Raw genomic sequence first — 22,108 nt, 5'->3', positions numbered from 1 at the left:
TGGGCGGAGTTCAGTGTACGCACAGCTTAGAATTGTTACGTTCCCACAAATCATCTGAGAGATTAATGTCAGGCACAAAGCATCAGGACCATACATGAAGCTACAGTTCAGAAGATTTACTGCTCAAGGCTATACATATTCTAGTCAACTAAAATTCAGTGCTACATTGGCACCAGACAAGGGTAAATGGAATGCAAGAACTTGGGATTGTTTGTGGGAACGTAATGACTCTAAGCTAATGATGCGCTTAACTCCAACCCCCAGTTCTGCCTGCTCGTCTCCTGGCTAAACCATTCTGTTACAAGGAGTTAAGAATCAACTTGAATTATATCCCAGTGGTGAATAAAAACCTTCAAAAGGAGACGATACAGAGAGCTATTGGACAAGAACTTTCCAGGCCTCATCCTGCTTTTAAATTCTTTTTCATTCAAAGCAGGAAATATGCTGGCTGCATGATCAAGCAAAGATCTCATTGTCCGGAGAGCTATGAGGCTTTCCATGTCTCTTATATTAGCATTCTCCTCTTCCTATACAAATACAAACACGCACAGATTCTTACACCAGAACATTGCTGGCCCCAAAAAGATATTGGTCCCAGAACTGATCATCATATTATTTCACAGACATTTTTTCAGCAAAACTAAAATTGTCAGCTATGAGCAATCCAACCATGGATGGAGCTGTCCATGGTTTACATAGGAAATCAAATTTACCAAAAATATTAGCTGTATCTTGTCAGCCAAAGATAAAGTCCTGGTTTGCTCTTAGCTTGCTTAGCATGATGCACGGAACGAACCACAAACCAAGGCATCTGTCACTGGTCAGCCACATCTACTTACAAGATGAGCCAGATATCACAAATTAGCATACACTGCTTTGAGCAAATTGCCTTAGTGATTCCGCCCCCACGAAGGTTCCCATGTCTTACCAACAACATCAAGCTGGTAGGTGTGATTGATGACTCCGTATTTATTCTCCACAATGCAAGTGTAGTTGCCTTTATCTGATGGGACCACAGAGTCCATGATGATGCTCCAAGTTGCATGACGAACCTGTAGAAAGAGGATGTGGTGACTCAGTGAGACTACCTGTTGACTAAGGGTTGGGACTCAAGCACAAAAGAAGATGGTGGATGTTACTGCACTTTTGTCTTTTCTTATTAGAGCAGGGGTCTTCAAACTTGGCCCTTTTATGACTTGTGGACTTCAATTCCCAGAATTCCTCAGCCAGGCATGCTAGCTGAGGAATTCTGGGAGTTGAAGTCCACAAGTCATAAAAGGGCCATGTTTGAAGACCCCTGTCTTAGAGCAAGACCAAAGGTCTCTCCAGATCCTTTACTGCTTGGTTTTGGAAGCATGTAACAGCATCAAGTTGAGGTTATGTTTCCCCCTTCCAGCCTACAGACTCATAACTGCTGTCAGCTGCAGGGTTGACCACAGAACTATCTACATCTGGAAACAGATATTCTTGAAGAGTGGGATGAGGTTGCTTTGCCAGCACAGGAACCAGACCTGAAAATACCTCCAGCTGCTTTCCTCCCACGAAGGAAGGTTAGTTAGCTCCACGTTTAACCAAGAAACTGCACAGTATTTTATTTGCAGAATCTCCAAATCTGGAATCTGAGTGTGTGAGCCACCTGTTCTTTCACCATGACTGTGTATCAGTCCATCATATTCCACCTTGCAGGTTGCCAAACCTCTCACCATGCAACTTAGAAAACTCAACACAGACAATACCTCAAGCTAAATAACATGCACAGGACCTTAAGTTACAACCTATGTAAAAAGAAGGAGGTAAAATGTAACCTGGTTAAAACCATGTAATTTTATTAAAAAATCAAGGAGATTTTTTTTTTTTTAAAAAATGCCTTGGAAAAGTTAAAGCAAAAATCCAAAAGGTCAGAACTTGGGCTTTGCAGTTGGTTGAGAGTCTGCGGACCATAGCCAGTGATGCTTAGAAAAATACACAGCAATACAGAGAAAATAGTACAGCAGACAGACTCTTGCTGTTTTATTGCAAATGGAAGGACTTCCACACTGGGGATTTATCTTATTTCTTGTCATTCACATTTCATTTTGTCCCTCCTTTAGTATTTTTTCTTGAATGGTTCTATTCCACCATTTCTTTGATATATAGGCTCCTGAACTTGAAGTTAATGCTGAGTCTGGTCTACAAGTATGCCTTTTTGTACAAGGGCTAAGATACAAAATGTTGATCCTGTTTTTTTAAAAAAATGAAAAAAAACAACCCCATTCACACTCTAGGTTTTCACCAAAGTTGCACAAATTCAGAATTCTGTGGGTTTGTTTCCGTTTCCAGCCAGACACAGTCCCACCCAAGAAAGAGTGAGATCAACCGAATTTGAACTGTGACATCATTTCTAGCATCTCCCAGGATTTTGATGAAAAATTACCAATTTTTGGAGTTAATCCATCTACACAAACTTCCTTCCGGCTGCACAGCAGCCTTTGTGGTCACTGGACAAGAGATACATACAGAAGGTGCCTACCCCCTTCAGATCTTTAGGGAAGAGATAACTCATGCAATGAAAACTGTCCTCTATCTGCAGGAAGCTCAGGTAAAATGTTTGGATTGTTTCTTTTCTGCAAAAATCACCAACTTCAACAGCTCCCCAAAGAGAGAAAGCTGGATGACCTTCCTTAAGTCTCTCTCTCTCTCTCTCTCTCTCAGCTCAACCCACCTCACAAGGTTGCTGTTGTGGGGAAAATATGAGAAGGAAGATGGGTTGGATATGTTTGCCACCTTGTTGTATTTGTAAAAATCATAAAGGGAGGGAGGGAGGGAGGGAGGGAGGGAGGGAGGGAGGGAGGAAGGAAGGAAGGAAGGAAGGAAGGAAGGAAGGAAGGAAGGGAGGGATGTATGATGGAAAAAGGATCCACTCTTAATCCAGCATGGAATGGATGCCTTATGCTGCAACACTTCTCCCTATCCCCATTTCACATATCTATGGTCTTTTAAACAATGATTTCTATACGGTCAGCCATAGTAATAAAACTTTAGAGCCCCGGGATCCGAGCCCTTTTACTTTTATCCTAACGCAGAACATGGTTTTTGGCAAGCCACTTTCCTCTTTGCCAAGCAGCAGGCCACATCTGCCAAGGCTGCCGGCCTGCAAAGATCATCAAGAGCCACAGAGGGACAAAACCAGAGACGGCCCAACCTTTTCCGGAAAGAGGCATTGTGTGTTTGTGGAAGTGAACCAAGAGCTCAGCTAGTCCAGCACCGAATGAAAAACAAAAACCCAACCGCCAGCGACTGTCGGTTCATTAAAGCCAGTATCAGATTCTATGGCTGAAACTTCTTCAATCAACCATGAAGATTAAAAAAAAAAAGGAAAGGAAAGGAAAACACAAAACAGGATGCCTCTTGCCTGTCACTGCGGCTGGTGCTCAAAGGAGCTTCATTATTAACACAGGAGCCTGGCCGGCATTTGCAGTAGGAGGCAGAGAGGCCAGGCAGGGTGGTTGAGTCACTCCGGATGGAAATAAATTGTGCAGCTGAGAGGCAAAAAGGATGAGACGACATCCGAGGCAAATAGCAAGCCAAAAGGCCAGAATAACTCCTCAAGCGTCTGTTGTGCGTTCAGCCAAACACCTCTGCTTGGCTTTAAAGTAAGATTTCGGGATGAGGAGGCTCTGCCCATCCAGCTCCTGGATAGATGTACTAATAAGGACAGCAGTGCTGAATCTAGTCCTCATCTTAGGACCACAACCGGGCCTAGAATTTCTGCTGGCAAAATGGCCATTAAGTGAATTGCTATTTTTTATTTATTTATTTATTTTTATTTTAATTCCATTTATATTCCATTTATTACGGGCATAATGGTTTAATTACTTTTTAATTTTTGTATTCTGTTTTTTATTATGTATTGCCCTGTTCACCGCCCTGAGTCCTTCGGGAGAAGGGCGGTATACAAATTAAATTATTATTAAATTAAATTATATCCCACCCTTCTCCGAAGACTCAGGGCGGCTTACAAGCTTAGCAGTGAAAGTGCTTAGCAGTTAAAGTGAATCACTGCAATGGTTAAATGAATCATGCGATTGTTAAAAAAAAATAACCTTGTTGGTCAGAAGAAATTCTTAGGGTTATTAAGAGGATGGGGCAAGCCTAGGATTTCATTCCTCTCTCCTCCTCCTCCCCCCCCCCATTTTCTAGATGGGGGAGAAGGTTTTCTTAAACAGCCAAGAGGAGAAAAAGTACTGTTATTGTGACTTCTGGCAGGAAACCAATTCGTCATTTTTCAGCAAACAGAGATAAGGTGAGGTTACCAGCAAAAGAACTTAGGGACCCCCCAAATCTCCTAGGGCCACAAGTCGTCCATCCTTCTCTTTATTTTTTTTTGGAAAACTTATTTTAAAGAGGAGATGGAGCCCTTCTGGTGAAGCTTTTTATTGCCTTACTTCAGGTTCAAATGTTAAGGCTGATGACAAAGGCCCTTTTACCTCGGAACCTGTGGTGCAGTGAGATCGCTGCAGATGGGAGCCCCCTCCTCTTTAAACCAAACAGCCGCCTAAAGAAGAAAGACCTCTCTCTTCCAGAAAAAAAAATCTTTCAAAAGCAAGCCAAGCATTTATGATTTACCTTGTATCCACCAATGCGATGGTCTGGCTTGAATTCCCTGCCGTTCTTCAGCCAACGCAGGGTGGGGGTGGGTGTCCCACTAGAAGAACATCTAAACTTCACCGTTTTGGCCGCAGGAACTGCATGGAGCTTCTTCTCCATTTTCTCTGGGTACGTCCAGTACGGTGGGATGGCTTCTGCAAGAGAACCAACAGCTAGGTTGCATGTTAGACAGCCTTCGAGGCAAGGTTAGTAAAGATACGGGTGTCAACTCTACAACGAACCTGGCTGCAGCCATCTTTGTCATTCTAGGTTGCCACGAGAGAGTGGGGGAAATGTATTTCTGATAGTCTAAACATGAGCAGTTCCTGTGGGAACCAAGGTCTTTCCCATTCCGAAGGGGAGAAAAAAGATCATTTAGTCAGAAAGCCCACCAAGCCGTTCTGTTGGATAGCATGAGTAGAAGTGTGGGAGTTGTTACACTGTATTACTTTGATTCTTGCGGGGGAGGGGAAGAATTTAGATCTGGTTTCACTTTCGACTGTGCCGATATTTATGTAGCCAATAAACATGTTTTTTGAGGAATTTCCATGCCTTGGAGTTCTGATTTATTTGGTGTCATTGATCGGAAAACCGTGACAACAGGAGATTGTCCCAACAGAAAAACAATCCCTCCTTCTTGAAGAAAAACGGGTCAACCATCGTTGGTGCTGGAGTTCTAACTGGAAGTCATCTCCTGAATCACTCTAGATCCCAGTCAGAGGGAGCAATTCAGGTTGTTCAAAACTTGGATGCTTTACCTAGCATGGAATCCTCCTAAGCATGGGAATCAGGCGACACTGGAGAATCAGTGCCATACTATGGTTCACTACAAAGCCTTTTTTTTTAAATTTTGGATCTGGACAATTCAACTGATCTTTTAGATATATAAGCCATCAAATTACCGCATGATGATAGCCTGTCATCCAGCCTACCTTACAGCTTCTGATCCAGGTGCATCAAGTGCTTGTCCACCTTACATAGCAGTGGGCGTCAAAGAAGTTATAGTAGGCTGCTTTTGTGACACCCATTTCTCCACCAATAAAAGGAGAAAGCAAAGTAAGCATTCCTTTTCTTAAATATTCAGCCTTAGGAGATGCTCTGATTAAATTTAGGGCACAGATAGTTGGGAGTTTCATGTACAAGCTTTGGGGGACATTAAGGTATATGGGATAATACAGGTAGTCCTCAATTTTACAACCAAATTTGAGCCCCAAATTTCTGTTGCTAAGCAAGACAGTTGCCAAGTGAATTTTGCCCCATTTTACAAACTTTCTTGCCGCAGTTGCTAAACGAGTCACTGCGGCTGTTGAGTGAGTAACACAATTTGTAAGCGAATCTGGCTTCGCCATTGATTTTGCTTGTCAGAAGGTCACCAAAGGGGATCACAAGACCCCAGGACACTGCAGCTGTCATAAGTATGAGTCTGTTGCCCAGCACCTCAATTTTGATCACATGACCTGGGGTTGTAAGTGTGAAAATCGGCCGTAAGTCAACTTTTTAAAGTGCTGCTGTAATTTTGAAAGGTCGTTAAACAACTATTGTTTAAGTCGAGGTCTACCTGTAAAGTAGATGGGAATCTAGTACATCTGGCCAAGATGGTGATTTTTCTCCTTCTGCACCAGGTGGGAGGCAAATGTGCTCTTTCTTTAGTTAAATCACTAAAGCCTATTTTAGGCTTAGGTTATAGTTTATGTGCATGTCACGTCTCAACATGAGAGGCATCTAAAAATCAGTGATGCAGTAACTAATGACAGTGAAAGCAAAGGAATCTGTAAAGGAGTGCAAGCAACCCAGGAGATGGTCCTTGGGCTAGCCATTTCCTGCAAAAAGAAAAGATGCACTACACCAGATTCGGTTCTTTTGGGAAAAGGTTCACCAAGTGGGTTTGCAAAAGGTCACGGCTGCAAGGTAGGAAAGGAGATGCTTCTACGTACGGTTCTGTTTGGAGTTGTCTGCCTCTTTTTCCTCTGAGGAAGAATCATCATCATCATCATCATCATCTTCCGCAGATGGAAGAGCATCTAAGGAGGATAGAAAAGGTAAAATATGAGTTGAGGAATTGAGATTTTCCCAACGAGATAAGACAGTGTTTCTCAACCTCGGGAACTTTAAGATAGGTGGAACCTTCAACTCCCAGAATTCTGGGAGTTGAAGTCCACCTATCTTAAAGTTCCTAAAGTTGAGAAACATCGAATAAAAAAGGGACAGCATTTACCTTTTTCTACTGCCTTATTAGTCTGTGCTTAAGCGGTCACCTGATGACTGTTCAAAGTTATAACCACCCCAAAAGAGTTACTTAGACCTGTACTCAAGGTCAACACACACACACACACACACACACACACACACACACCACAATTGCATTTTGGGCAGTTGGCAACTGGCTTGCATTTATAACCGGTTGCAACATCCTGAGGCCAAATGAGTACAATTGATGATCTCTTTGGCTGGTTTCTGGCCAAAAATGCCCATATGGGAAAATGGAGTCATTCAACAACCATGTAGCTCATTTAACAACCATGGTGACTTGCTTTACTGCTGTTGTTCAAAATGCTTGTAAAATGGAGTCAGGCCATGTGATGACCTGCTTAATGACCACCGCAACTTATGATGGAAGTTACAGGCTTAATGGTGGCGGTTAAGCGAGGACAGTCTGTACTTGTTCATTTTGTCAGCCACACAAACACGTTCGTAGGAAATTTGGTTCCAAGTTTAGAAAATGCCCAATTCCTCATAATGTGACACTATGAGGAATCAGGTATCATGAGCTAGGGTGGCACAGTGGTTAGAATGCAGTATTGCAGGCTAACTCTGCCAACTGCCAGCAGTTCAATTCTGGCTGACTCAAGGTTGATTCAGTCTTACATCCTTCAGTGGTCGGATGTTGAGGGCAAAATGGCTGACATGGTAATAAACCACTCAGAGAGGGCTGTAAAGCACTATGAAGCGGTAGACAAGTCTAAGTGCTGTTGCTATTGCCATTAACGCATGGTATAATAAGAGGTGGGAATGGAAGGGTAGACACAGTCAATAGGAAACCAACCATTGATTATTTTGATTAGAAAAGTTCACATAGGCATTTGCCACTGGCAAATGTGTATCCTACTGTGATAAAGTCCACCCTAGAGAAGAGCGGGCAATCTTGCTGATCCTGTGCTGAACTTCGGAGATGTTATTGTTAAGTAAGTTTTCTTCAGATTCAGCAAAGCAAGGAAGATTTCTTGTCATCAGACAAAAGTTGGGACCCTGGAGATATCCTATGTTTCAGATGTCACTATTACTATTTCTAGATTTTCTCCTGAGAGAGGCAGAGCTGGTGACTAGCAATCACGTTGGCTATCTCCGAAAGCGGGACAAAACGTGTGGACGTTTGTCATTAAGCCAGCCATTTGGCGAGCCTGTAAGGAATATCCTGTCTGTCACTTGGTATGGATTAGTTCTTCTATTAACAGCTCATCACCAGATAAGAACTGCACTTGGACCAAACCATTTCAGAGTCCAGAGGGAGCTACAAACACACCATGGAAAGCTTCTCCATGGGAGAAAAGCCAACTAAAACCTCAAGAGGCCTCCTACATCTGTCTTCTTATATGCTTCTTATCTGAGTTATCAAAAAGAGCATACTCCCTGGAAAGGCTTTTATCCATTCATAAATGGTTGGCTTGACAGAATCTCAGAATCACAATCAGAGTGGCTAAGAAGTAAGTCTTCCCAATAATCTATTAAGACAGAGGTGGATCATGAAGTTTGGCAGTTCCCTATCTTAGGCCAAGATATCTTAGGCCACTTCCCTATCTTAGCAGATTAGGAACTACTGATGGGAGACATCAGGAAAGCTTGCATGGTGCTAATGCTTCCATTTTCAGCTAAGGGAAATGTCAGTCTTATTCAGCCATTTAGATTTTTCAGAATCTTGTTCTTTTTAAAATGAAAAGCAATTTTTTCTTCCATCAACCATCCATCAATCCACGATCTTTTCCACATTACAAGAGGTTGCTGGCGAACACAGGAAGCTGTGCTAAATTGAAAATGGCCATTACGTATTCTGTCACTCTCCCCCCAACCATCCACATCACCTCTAATCAAAATGAATTTGTCAGTTTCTATAGGACTTTCAAACTGGGAAAATACGATCAAATGCACCCTCAAACTTGTTTGGTTGTATCCACGGGGAGCCAAACGAAGTTTGGTGGGTCCATGAAATGAAGGAGGCCCACCAAAGCTGTCCGTGGGAATCGCCTCTTACCTTCATCAAACTGGCATACAATTCAAAGGGTAAATGTATACCTCCTGGTCAATTAAAATGAACAATTCAGAAACAAAAGTATGTGATTGCTTGCTCGACGTAAAGCAGAAACAGTTATTTTCACCAACAATAAAAGCCTTTCAAGGAACACCACCTTACCCATACCACCAGAGCTCACTTCAAACCCTGATCCATTTTCATCCTAGGGCTGAGCATATCAGGAGAGGCTGAAGGCATGAATATTTTAAAAGGTGTGGACAATGCTTTTTTTTTTAAAAGAACAGTTGGAGAGACTATTCTAGAGGTCTCCCCTTGGGCATCACATTGTATAGACTGAATCCTGGTCTCCCAACAATCCAATCCTGGTAAGGGTGGGGAAAAGAGGTAAGGCTGACAAAGACAATTCAAAACTGTCTTTCCCAGCAGCTCTCAGTCATTCTGCTGGCAACCTGCTACAAACCTGAGACATTCACGGAGAAATAGGTGGTCTCGCTTCCTGAGGGGCTGTTGGTCATGCAGGCGTAAAGACCGGAGTCCTCAGGCACAGCGTCCCTGACCTCTACCTCCTCCCCTGTGATGCGGGTCCGGTTGTTCTCGGATAGCTGGACCCCGTCTCGCACCCAGTTGATGCTCTGAACATCGTCCCGTAGCCGACAGCGCAACTGGAGGAGGTCGCCAGGGTGAGCCGAATAAGACTCCACTTCAAGGCTTGTTTGGGGGAGAACTGGAAATGTTAGGGGAGAAAAAAGAGACAGAGAGAGGGGGAAGCAAGGTGGTGAATGCTTTATTGCAGATGCATTCCTCCGGCAGCATGCAAACGTTGGAGGGACAGTGTCCTCTGACAGTTTTTAAGACTCGAGCGTCAGCTGCCATGCAGGTCTCTGGAAGAGCAAGGCAAGCAAGAATCTGCAACGGAGCTTTTCATGTCAATTACCGATCCAGCACTATCCATGAAGCACGATCCAGCACTATCCATGAGCTATTTATATATATGAATATATATATATATATATTTAAAAAAATGTTATTAGGAACCAAGAACAAAGAGGGCTGAAATGAGCAAGGAGCTGCGCAAAACAAACGGCAAGTCAAGGATGGGCAATCCAGCAGTCATGGCTTTGCCTGAACTTCAGCCACAGGTAAGCAGGCTGCCATCTTGCTTTCAGAGCAGGGAAGGATAAAGAGGAGGCAAGGGTTAAAAGCTATTACAGGAGAATGAAATCTCTCTCCCCTCTTTTGCTGCATGATCTGCTGTTCTGTAGGGCTTCTTTCTTAGGTCATCAGTAGAGCATCGCTTGCGGACTTAATGATCATGCTCTGAGGGGTCCCTGGTGCTTTCTGAGCTTGGTTGTTTTCTTGCAGACGTTTCATTACCCAAGCTAGGGAACATCAGTGTTAGCATGATGGTGATTTTATCTAGTTTGGGCACTGAAACATCTGCAAGAAAACAACCAAGCCCAAAGAGCAGCAAGGACCCCTCCTTTCAACCCTGAGCTACAAATATTCTCCTTTATTGTGACCATGCACTGGAGTTGCCTCTACAAAGCTAATGGTCCATTGAGTGAATCGTTGACTATGCCACATCAGTATGCCAGGGGAAAGATAGAATTGGCTGATTTAATTTCCTGCTTTTTTAAAAAAAGTGCTTCTATAGGATGGAAAGTTATTCCTGCAAGCCTACTCTCTGTCCACTTGCCCTGGAATAGTCTAAGGACAGTATCAACACCCCATTTTCTCTTGGGGAGAAATATTGCTCTGCAGACAAGAAATTCACCAGCATTCCTGTCTAGTCTCAGATCAGCAAAAACCACAGTTTTCCATTCCTTAGCTATCAGCAGATGTTTCTTACTTACCATAATCAATAAAGCACCCAAGAGAGACAACCACAGTTTCTTCCAGATGTCTTGTCGGTGGGCTTATCAAATTTTGGCAGGCATGAGGATTAGAAGATTTGAGTTTTGAGGAATATTCATTTTCTGATTTTCAGAATAATAAATTCTCCAGTTGCTTGGAAATCAGAAATAACACGGGCGGAGGGGAAAGCATTACACTGGGAGGGCATGTCGTCTCACCCTGTGCTGAAATCATTCACTCTAGCGACCACTTTGACAGACAACAGAGAGAAACTGCCATAGTTGGCTGGGATTCAGGCCTTGAGCTCAGCAATTCCTACCAAGTTGCCATGCTTGTTCCAAACCATTGACAGAAGTAGTAGGTTGGTTGGGGACCCAGCTGGCTTTCTCAATTAAAGGTAGTCCTCAACTGACGACCACCATTGAGCCCTACATTTCTGTTTGCTAAATGAGACAGTGAATTTTGCCCCGTTATATGACCTATCTTGACACAGTGGTTAAGTGAATCACTGCAGTCATTAAGTTAGTAACATGGTTGTTAAGCGAATCTGGCTTCCCCTGCTTGTCAGAAGGTCACAAAGGGGGAATCACGTGACCCCTGGACACAGCAAAGGTCATAAATGTGAACCAGTTGGCAAGCCTCCAAATTTTGATCACGTGACCATAGATGGGGATGCTGCAATGCTTTGACTCGTAAGAGTGAAAAACAGCTATAAGTCCCTTTTTCCAGTGTCGATGCGACTTAAAACAGTCACTAAGTGAACTGTGGTTAAGTCGAGGACTGCCCTTTCCATCAGCAATTCAACATGCTAAGAATAAGAATAGCCAGAAGGTGTTCGGGTTTTTTTGTTTTTTTTTCAAGAGGTGGGCCACACCGTGTCTTTAAATGAATTCCAGAACCGGAACCGCATAGACCAGGGGTAGGCAACCTTGGCTCTTTTATGACTCATGGACTTCAACTCCCAGAATTCCTGAGCCAGCATGGGGGTACTATGGCCCCTTCATGACTCGTGGGCTTCAACTTCCCAGAAATCCTGAGCCAGCATGGTTCAGCTTGGAAACCTCTCCCTTTCCCCTCAGCATGGCTGGCTCAGGAATTCTGGGAGTTGAAGTCCATGAGTCATAAAAGAGCCAAGGTTGCCTACCCCTGGCATAGACAGAATTACGATTGCTATTTTTGTCCAGAATTACCTTTCAGGAAGAATTTCCTGAGGGTCCTTTGGGGCTTTCAGAGGCTACATGTCTGACTACAAGCTGAACATCTCTTATCTAGTTCCTAGCAAGGCAAAGCTGGCTACCATTGAATACAAGCTGAGTTTGGAAGTTACAACATGGTTATTCTGAGACAGGGATTTTCTCCAGAGAACATTATTTTGGCGGAGTTGGGATGCTAGGCCCATTTCCCCCCAATGATGTCAGCCTGATGAAGTAGACTAGGCAGGAAACATTACCGAATGAGCTTAAGGTCACATTAACAGAGTATTGTAAGTGTGAAAGTACTTTTCTCCACCACCCACCATTCCCCTCCTTTACCACCCCAAAACTGGGGAGGGCCTTTTCTGAGTATCTCTCCCCACTCACATTCCCACTGCAGGCTACGCTGCCTTTTATCTTGGCTCTGCCCTTGGTTGCAACTGTCTCCCAAGGTCATTCTCTCATGCCATCACAGACGGCCACCTCCAGCTTATGAAGACAATGGCAGAGACTATTATTTCCTTCAGAACAGCACTTCATCTGAGGGATTATGGGAAAAAAGGAAAGGTGGTCCTTGAACCAAGCTGATTTCATTTACTACACCTTGATTCCGAGTCTGCCAAGGATTAGAGAGTAACAGAATTGGAAGGCGCCTTGGAGGTCTTCTAGTCCAGCCCCCTGCTCAAGCAAGAGACCCTGTACAATTTGAGACAAGTGGCTGTTTATTCTCTTCTTAAAAACCTCCAGTGTTGGAACGCCCACAATTTCTGGAGGCAAAAGCTCTTCCACTGGCTAATTTATTTTATTTATTTTTTATTTTAATTCCATTTATATCCCGCCCTTCTCCGAAGACTCAGGGCGGCTTACAAGCTTAGCAGTAGCCTTCATTCTATGTATATGCCTGCTTATTAGGGCTTTCACACACACCCCAAGCGGCATTATTACAAAGTCAGCTTATTGCCCCCAACAATCTGGGTCCTCATTTTACCTACCTCGGAAGGATGGAAGGCTGAGTCAACCTTGAGCCTGGTGGGACTCGAACCTGCACTAATTGCAGGCAGCTGGTGTTACTTAAGGAGGCATTAGCCCACTGCTCCACCGAGGCTCTATTATCAGAAACATGGTCTGGTTCTTCCTGAGATTCTTTACACAGTACTTTTCCTGCCCTCTTACCCAAAACACAATGAAAAATGGAAGAAGAAGAAGAAAAAAGAGGGAGGAATCTGCCTAGTTTCTTTACTCAATCTTTCTTTCCATCAAAAAGAGCAGGGGGGAGCGGAATTTGCAACGGATCCGTTCCCGTTCGTTTCCCAGGCCCAGAAATCAGCCTGAAATATCTTCTGGGACCGGGTGATCAACTCTTCCTCCTCCTTTATCCTGGCTGCTGAAAACCAGAATTAGTCTGATTAAACTTGTGAGACCTTCCCACCCTCGATATCTTTTTTTCGGGGGGGGGGGAGTTTTTATTATCTCAGCTGACAAGAAGCCCGGACAATGATGGCCATTCAAAGCGACCCACAGCAGAATTGCAGCCGGAGTAGCAAACTCTTCAACAAAGAAGAGAGGGCTGCCAGAGAGGGCCAGCTTCAAGAAAGCCTCCAGTTATTAAATGCTGTCCAGAGAATCTCAGCCTCAAAAATACACTCAAGAGAAAAGAAAAACAGCTGCCACAAAAACCAAACATTTGTTTGGTGAGCACAAAGGTCCTTCACTTTTTTTTCCCTTTGGCTTCCCCAGTTCTCCAATTTGGTGAGCTTCGTTTTGCCCTTAATTGGGCAAGTTGTTCTCTAAATCAGAAAGAAAAACAAGCAACGGACAAAGAATCAGCTTAGTGATACACTGCTGGGTGCGGCTTATGGAAACTGTAGTTCAACACATCTGGGAAGCTGTTACTTTACGGAACTAGTTTCTCCTTTGCTCACAACTTTAACGTTCCACTATTCCATGCAGGAAGTGTTTTTTTTAAAAAAATGTATTTATAAAACTTATTGGCTGCCCATCTTACTACAGGGTAAGTTTCTACTACGGGACGCGGTGGCTCAGTGGGTTAGGACGCTGAGCTTGTCGATCGGAAGGTCGGCAGTTTGGCGGGTCGAATCCCCAGTGCCGCGTAGCAGAGTGAGCGCCTGTTACTCGTCCCAGCTTCTGCCAACCTAGCAGTTCGAAAGCACGTAAAAATGCAAGTAGAAAAATAGGGACCACTACGGTGGGAAGGTAACAGCGTTCCGTGCGCCTTTGGCGTCTAGTCATGCCGGCCACATGACCACGGAGACGTCCTTGGACAAGCGCTGGCTCTTCGGCTTTGAAACGGAGATGAGCACTGGCCCCTAGAGTCGGAAACGACTAGCACGCATGTGCGGGGGAACCTTTACCTTTAAGTTTCTACTGATGGTCCAAAAAGTTCAAAAAGATGAGTTTCTGGAGAAGAATAAATTGCTGCTAAATTCCCTGTTCAGTACTTGCTTAAAAACCCTACCAAATCTTTGCCTTCTCCTGTTCCTTTCACCTCCCCTCCAAAAGAGACATCAACCTTGATGTCTATGATTCTGGATGTTGCTGACTTCTCTACAATGGCTTGCCTTATGATACGCTCGGATTCAATTAAAATATAATAATCAGCGATTGGTAAATTACAGGCACAAGAGAAACAACAAAATAAGCATATACATACAGAAATATTTTTTTTAAAAAAAATATATGGCTACCCTATTATTCTAGAAAAGGGACGCGTTGTCTCAGTGGGTTAGGACGCTGAGCTTGTCGATCAGAAGGTCGGCAGTTTGGCAGGTCGAATCCCAAGTGCCGCGTAACAGAGTGAGTGCCTGTTACTTGTCCCAGCTTCTGCCAACCTAGCAGTTCGAAAGCACATAAAAATGCAAGTAGAAAAATAGGGACCACTATGGTGGGAAGGTAACAGCGTTCTGTGCGCCTTTGGCATCTAGTCATGCTGGCCACATGACCACGGAGATGTCCTCGGACAAGCGCTGGCTCTTTGGCTTTGAAACGGAGATGAGCACCGGCCCCTAGAATCGGAAACGACTAGCACGCATGTGCGGGGGAACCTTTACCTTTACCTTTATTATTCTAGAACCAAAACAGATTTCAAAACTGTTAAAGAGAACCTGTAATTTAACAGTGTTGATCTAATGCTAGTCCACTAATTACCAATTAAACTGAAAATCAGGAGTCATATGGTAGCGCCTTTTGTTATTTAAAGGTGGAGGCTGGGTTTTTCTGACCTGTCTGCTACAGAACCCAAGGTATTTGTGAGACCTTGATGAAGTTCTGTGAGAAATTAAGGATATAAAAAGAGTTCACTCAAACACAGTAGGTTATCTATCACTAGAGCTTTGTCCCTTGATCAGAGATCCTTGGGATTTTTTAAATAACAAATTCTGCACCTAAAAGTGTAAAAGCCTTGTCGTACCCCAAACGGTTCTCCTACAAATTCTGCAATTAAACTGGGTTACACTGTTTCTGAATTACAACTTCAGACTCAGTGCAAAGTGTTGATGATGATTCAATAAACATTAGCTTTTGATATATACATTTAAATCTGGGGTGTACAATCCTGGCAAGACTGATGGACTTCAACTCCCAGAATTCCCCAGCCAGCAAGTGGAACTCTGGGAGTTGAAGTCCATAGAACTTAAAGTTGCCAAGACTGGACCCCTCTGATTTAAAAGAAGCTGTGATTCAGATTATAAAACTGCTTGGACCAAAATAGAAAGAAGCAGCAGCACTGTGGAAAACTTACAGAGTTGAATCTATCAATATATTCAATAATAAATCAGTTTTAAAGTATTCTCTCCAGACATTATTTGATTCATGCAAATATTGATAAATGCTTATCTGTGCAAATGTCACTGCCCTAATCAACATGGACAGCCATCAAAAAATGTTTTATAGTGGCCATTTGTATAATAAATTTGTGGGACAGATCTCAAGCGTGCTTATTTTACAGATACTGCTTAGAGACAAAAATGTTCCCACTTATCATCTAATAATCTCCGGTAGACCTGAAATGTAATAATTCTTCCACATTCAGAATTCCCAGGTGAAAGGCTAAAATATATTATACCGGTAATCATAATTGTCATTATCACCATTATTTTAAATTTATTAGTGGCCCAATTCCAATGGCATGCAAAACTAGAAAAACCCCAAAGCAGCTATAAACCTAAAATTAGATAGCCCAGATTAAAATAATCTAATAAAGAGCAAAATCAACAAAACAAAACGCTAGGCTGATAAACACTAGCCTTGAATTCCTGATCACTGGTTTGGTTTCTCACTCACTGGTATTATCTCAATATCACCCTCAGATACAGTGGTACCTCGGTACTCATTGTTAATTGGTTCCAGGAGGTGTGATGGGTACCGAAAATGATGAGTCCCAAACAATTCCCCCCCCACAAGGAATAATGTAGTGAATCACAAGGCAGCCAACATCAGCAAGTTCTAGCTTGTATATTGAGTAGCAAACAAATAATGAGTTCCGGGACAAAATTTTCATGTCAAAATGCATGGAGTACCAAATTTGATGAGTTTCAAAGCAGTTGGGTACCAAGGTGCCACTGTATAATAAAACCACCTTAACTTTTATACATGATCAGCTTCTGTGTGATGCTCTGGGAATTCTGGGAATTGAAGCCCACAAGTCTTTAATTTGCCAAGTTTGGAGACCCCCTCCTACAGGAAAAGGGAGACAGTCATTATGCACGCAGCCTTCGGCTTCTAAAGGAAAGACAGGAAATAAATCAAGGAAATAAGAGACTGTCCAGTGTAATGGTTAAGGTACTGAACTAGGTGCAGGGAGATCCAGATTCTGATCCTTCCTTAGGCTCGGAAGCAAAGCTGGGTGCCCTTACGTCAGTCTCTTCCTCTCAGCCCTAAAGAGCATTAAGCTCTACAGCAAGATGGCTGAAAAAACAAAACATGTTGCATCACGCACCAGGAAGCTTCACTGTAAGGAGTAGAAGAGCACAAAGCAAAATAAGCAGACCCACAACTAAGCTGAAAGAATAGCAAGAACATCATCATCATCATCAAATGAAGCATGACTGAAGCAAGAACTGGCACAATCAGAGGTGCCCTGTGATGAAAATATGGAAGGGCACGGACGTTTTTGATACACTGATGGATCCACATGCTTTATTTTATCCAATAGGCACATTCCTTGAGGTTTTGGGCCCTGCTTTATGTAGATCAAGATTAGGTTATTAGCTCCTATTTAATCCAACAATAATTACTTCCAAATGTAGGTATATAGGATTGCAATTTTAATGTTCTCATAATTGAGCTTAATGTATATCTTTGCTTGTATGAAGAAAAAGGAAAAGGAAAAGCTGGGGGGTCTCTGAACCATCATAATCCTGAAATTGGTAAATGCTCCATGACCATAAATTTTGGGATTACATTCCTAATGTCTCAGTTTAGTTCTAAATACCTTTTGACTGTTATAGTTGCCACCTAGTAGGTATGCTTGCTTGGAGAACAGTAGATTATCATGGGGGGAAAAAAAGCAGTTAATGGCGATGTCTTTTCTTGCCATTCAAGACTGTTACGATTTGAAATCGAGGAACTGCAAATCATTTCCTTCCTACCCATGTGACACTATGCAATATGGGAGGTTTAGAGGATTACGCAAGGAAGATAGAACCAATTCCAGATGACAAGTCAGTTGCTCCAACAACTGATGTCTCCAGACACATGGGCGCTTATCTCACTAATCGCCCAAGGGACTGACCCGTCAGGCAGAATGCACTTCTTAAAGTCTATCAGAAAGAAATATTAATGCGTTGGAAGGCTGGAAGAGAAAAGAGAGATGCAGAAGGCCGCATCGTTACAGAAGTTGGCATTATTTAAACTAGGGGTCCTCAACCCCCGGGCCATGGACCGCTACTGGTCCGTGGCCTGTTAAGGACAGGGCTGCACAGCTGTAAGGTGAGGAGCAGGAGACAAAACTGCATGTGCAGGATGTAGGTGGCATGCACCTTCATCCCTACCCACCCCCACCTGTGGAAAAATTGTCTTCTACAAAAACGGTCCCTGATGCCAAAAAGTTTAGGGACCGCTGATCTAAACCACATCTTGTAAATATGGGGCAAGTTGGTCCAGCCAAAGATCAAACTTTTCTTCTAAAATTTATTTCTCTGTTGAGCTCTTCTTCTTTACTGGACTGCCTTGAAAGGAGCCTTGGTGGAGCAGTGGCCTAATGCCTCCTTAAGTAACACTAGCTGCCTGCAATTAGTGCAGGTTCGAGTCCCACCAGGCTCAAGGTTGACTCAGCCTTCCATCCTTCCCAGATAGGTAAAATGAGGACCCAGATTGTTGGGGGCAATTAAGCTGACTTTGTAATAATGTCGCTGGGGGGGGGGAAAGCCCTAATAAGCAGGCATATACATAGAATGAAGGCTATTGCTAAGCACATTGATTTGTGCTTAGATTGTAAGCCGCCCTGAGTCTTTGGAGAAGGGCGGGATATAAATGGGATTAAAATAAAAAAAAGGAAAAAAAGCAGATTGCCAGCCACGTTTCAAATAACTTGATGTTCAAAAATGATGAAAAAGCCTCGCCTTGACCCAGGTTTACAATCTCCGTGTTTCTCTCTGAGACCGTGGCTGGTTATTCTTTCTTGCTGCGTTTAATTTCGATGACATGGTTTTAGTCTACTCTTGCATTTAAATAAATGTTTCCACTTAGGTATTGCAAGGAAGAGCTTCCCCCACCCTCATATAGCAGAGCAGATGAATGTGGCAGAATAAATGAATAAATAAGCGCCCATTTATAGGAGGGTGAAATGATGAAGCCAGTTAGTATTTCAGACTATGAATCCCAAAAGGCCTATCGCAAAACAGGGCAATCTGTTTGAGGGTGGAAGGACGACCCGGAGCCGAAAGAAAAATACGTGCTCTGTTTGTTATACGAACAGGGCAAGGGTAAACAGACCACTTTAGCTCAATTCAGCTATTCTATTGTGCAGTGAGCAATTCAAACAGGTTAGCTAAGCTAACAAGAAAGGAAAGACCCATCAGAAAAGCAGGCGGCAGAGAAGCAAGGAGCGGGAGTGGTGATGAGCAAAGAAATTATCTTCAAGAAATTAAAATAATCCCCAAGCAATTAAAAATGTCAAAACTCAGCTCTGGGGAGAAGAAGAAGAAGAAAAAAAAGCAGCCCGGAAGATGTAAAAGCAACAGGCAGTGACTCAAAAACAGTCTGATGATACATGTAATCACCTGTGATGCAGAGTTCGCATTATGTGAATTTAGTTGAATGGATGTTTCATTATGTGGCTTTACCAACGTCATTATTTTCTGCAGTTACTCAGAACGTGACGCAAGTGATGACCACCTTTCTGTCCCGCATCATTCGATAAAGAAATCGGAGACATGAAGTAGCAGCCAAAGGCTTCGGGCTGGGGGAGCAGTTCTAGTTCTGTCTTAGGCACAGTTGGTTGAATAATGGGCCAGTCCATGACTCTCAGCCCTAGGAAGAAGACTTCAGAAAACTGTAAGGATTTCTCTAGCTAACCTCCATGAGTCAAGATTGATTCAAAGCCCCTGTCCTCACGCTCTGTACTACATTTTTCTTGATCTGAATGCAGGTCTGAACCAACAAAGAGCCCGATTGGTAAAAAGGGGAAGAATTAACTTCCCAACTGAAAGAAAGAAAGAAAGAAAGAAAGAAAGAAAGAAAGAAAGAAAGGAAGGAAGGAAGGAAGGAAGGAAGGAAGGAAGGAAGGAAGAAAGAAAGAAAGAAAGAAAGAAAGAAAGAAAGAAAGAAAGAAAGAAAGAAAGAAAGAAAGAAAGAAAGAAAGAAAGAAAGAAAGAAAGAAAGGAGGGAGGGAGGGAGGGAGGGAAGAACCTAGGATGGTAAAAAGGCAGGTTTATCTATTTTATTCCATGCCAGTTTCAGAAATATTTGTTCAAAAGTTGTTCTGTTCTGTTCTGTTCTATTCTATTTTGTTCTGTTCTGTTCCGTCCCATATTCTATTCCGTTCCATTCCATTCCATACCTCCTACTCCTTTTCTCTCTACTTTTCTCTGACCATATTTTTCTTAGTTTTTAATCTTTAATGCAATTAAGTTTGTATGTGTATGTCTCTCGCTGTGCGTATGAATGTATGTGTGTGCAGGAAACTGAAAGAGGAACTCCCAACCATCCTTTAGAGTTCATTCTTATCACCTGGGCTAAGTTGCTGTTTATAAGATAGGCTACCAAGAGACTTCCCTCATCTCTCCATGAGTGTTTTGTCTTTTTTCCTCCTTCTCTTTTACAGCCTCGCCACCACCTTTGAGCTGTAAGCCTGACGTTTCAAGGTTGGATGTGGCTCGCCAAAAGCTGTAACTGGAGATCCAGCCTGCCCCCTCCAAACGTCAGCACCAACTCGGCAATTTTTAATGGACAATATATTCAATGTTCAATGTGAATACATCCATGAGTACCACTTTACAAAGCCTTAGTAAGACCACATTTCTGGTCATCACAATTAAAAATGAATAAATGTTGAGACCCTGGAAAGAGTGTAGAGAAGAGCAACAAAGATAATTGGGTAGCTGGAGGCTAAAACAGATGAAGAATGGTTACAGGAATTGGGTATGTCTAGTCTAGAGAAAAGAAGGACTAGGTGTGACATAATAGCAGTCTTCCAGTATTTGAGGGGCTGCAACAACGAAGAGGGCATCAACTTATTTTCCAAGCATCAGAAGGCAAGACAAGAAACAATGGATGGAAACTAACCAAGGAGAGAAACAACCTAGAACTAAGGTTTCCTGACAGAACAATTAATTAATGGGACAACTTGCCTTCAGAAGTTGTGGGCGTTCCATCATTGGAGGTTTTTAAGAAGAGACCGGACAGCCCTTCTCTGGAATGGTATAGGGCAGACATGTCAAACTCGTGACGTCACATGACATCACACAACATACCGGAGCTTTTTCTCCATTGCCGGCAATGGGGTGGGCGCGGTTTTGGGAAGACGCATCCGACCCGAAGGCTAGCAGTTTGACACCCCTGGTCTAGGGTCTCCTGCTTGAGCAGCAGATTGGACTAGAACAGACATGTCAAACACAAGGCCCGGGGGCCGGATCTGGCCCGCGAAGTGGTTTCATGTGGCCCGCGAAGCCATCCTGGAAACAGTGAGGGAACGGCCCCCACTGCCTTGGCCCTGGCCCAGAGACCCTCCTTCTGTCAGAGACCCTCAGATCTGTCCTACTCCTGCCCAGGCCCCCATAGGCACCCTTGATGCGAACGATGTAGAGCTGGCCACGCCCACCCAGTAGGCCATACGCACTGTAGCCACGCCCACCCAGTAGGCCACGCCCACCCTGGCCACACCCACACGGCCCCTTGAGGGCAACCGCAATGCTAATGCGGCCCTCAATGAAATTGAGTTTGACACCCCTGGACTAGAAGATCTCCAAGGTCCCTTCCAACTCTATTATTCATAATGATGTTATCTATTCAGTCATGTCCAACTCTCAGCGATTAGATCTCCCCACATTCTTTTTTGACCTTTTCTATGCTCTGGCTGGTGTCAACTTTGATGGTGTCCAGCCACCATGTTCTTTGCCAGCCTGGTTTCCTTTTACCGCTAACTCTTCCAAACACAATTGCTTTCTTCAGTGAATTCCCCCACGTGACATGGCCAAAATAAGTGAGATGAATAGTGTACACTCATACAGGGAGATAATGTTAACTGCATGCAATCGTGAATGCAGTGCAATCGATTTTAATTTATGATCCATTTCTCATTCTATTCTTATCTTCGGGAATGTAGCGCCGGGCACACAACTGAAAAAGGGAGATTGCATGTCTCCCTCTTCTAAGCTAATACTATGGGGCTCCCCACTGCCACCTTAATTAGGTGGGCTCTCTCACCTCCCCCCATCCTTGCAAGCCTTCTATTTGCCTTGGGTCCCTAGGAGAGAGAGTGTGCGGGAGGGAGGGAGGGAGCATTTTGTAGACATCAGCTCAAAGCGCATGGCTGGGGTCATCTCATTTCAAAGTCAATAAAAGCTCCCATTCCCGGCACTGTTCTGCATTAAATTGCCATGACCAATGGGATCTCCGAGGGCAGAGATGCTTTCCTCCCCATGATAGACAAGCTCTCCCTCCCAGCCCCAGCTGATGAGAGAAGGAAGTCAGAGGGCAAAGGCAGGCTGCTGGCCATTGGTCACTCGGAGCA

The 22,108-nt window shown here is 43.6% G+C and overlaps 1 protein-coding gene across 1 annotated transcript in view; it reads right to left on the bottom strand.

Annotated features, from left to right (window-relative positions):
• The window catches only part of FGFR1 (fibroblast growth factor receptor 1), a 92,101-nt gene that overhangs the window by 26,141 nt on the left and 43,852 nt on the right, over positions 1-22,108 (bottom strand). Inside the window, exons 3-6 of the mRNA XM_081333918.1 lie at positions 9,333-9,596; positions 6,561-6,647; positions 4,606-4,781; positions 929-1,052 (exon numbers count right to left, since the gene is read on the bottom strand). Of these exons, the coding sequence (XP_081190044.1) occupies positions 929-1,052; positions 4,606-4,781; positions 6,561-6,647; positions 9,333-9,596 (651 nt within the window). The remainder of the gene's footprint in view (positions 1-928; positions 1,053-4,605; positions 4,782-6,560; positions 6,648-9,332; positions 9,597-22,108) is intronic.

The sequence above is a fragment of the Vipera berus genome (assembly GCF_964194415.1).
Source record: "Vipera berus genome assembly, chromosome: 8".
Taxonomy (NCBI): domain Eukaryota; kingdom Metazoa; phylum Chordata; class Lepidosauria; order Squamata; family Viperidae; genus Vipera; species Vipera berus.
The sequence above is the reverse complement of the archived record's forward strand: the minus strand, read 5'-3'. Positions and strand labels throughout refer to the sequence as shown.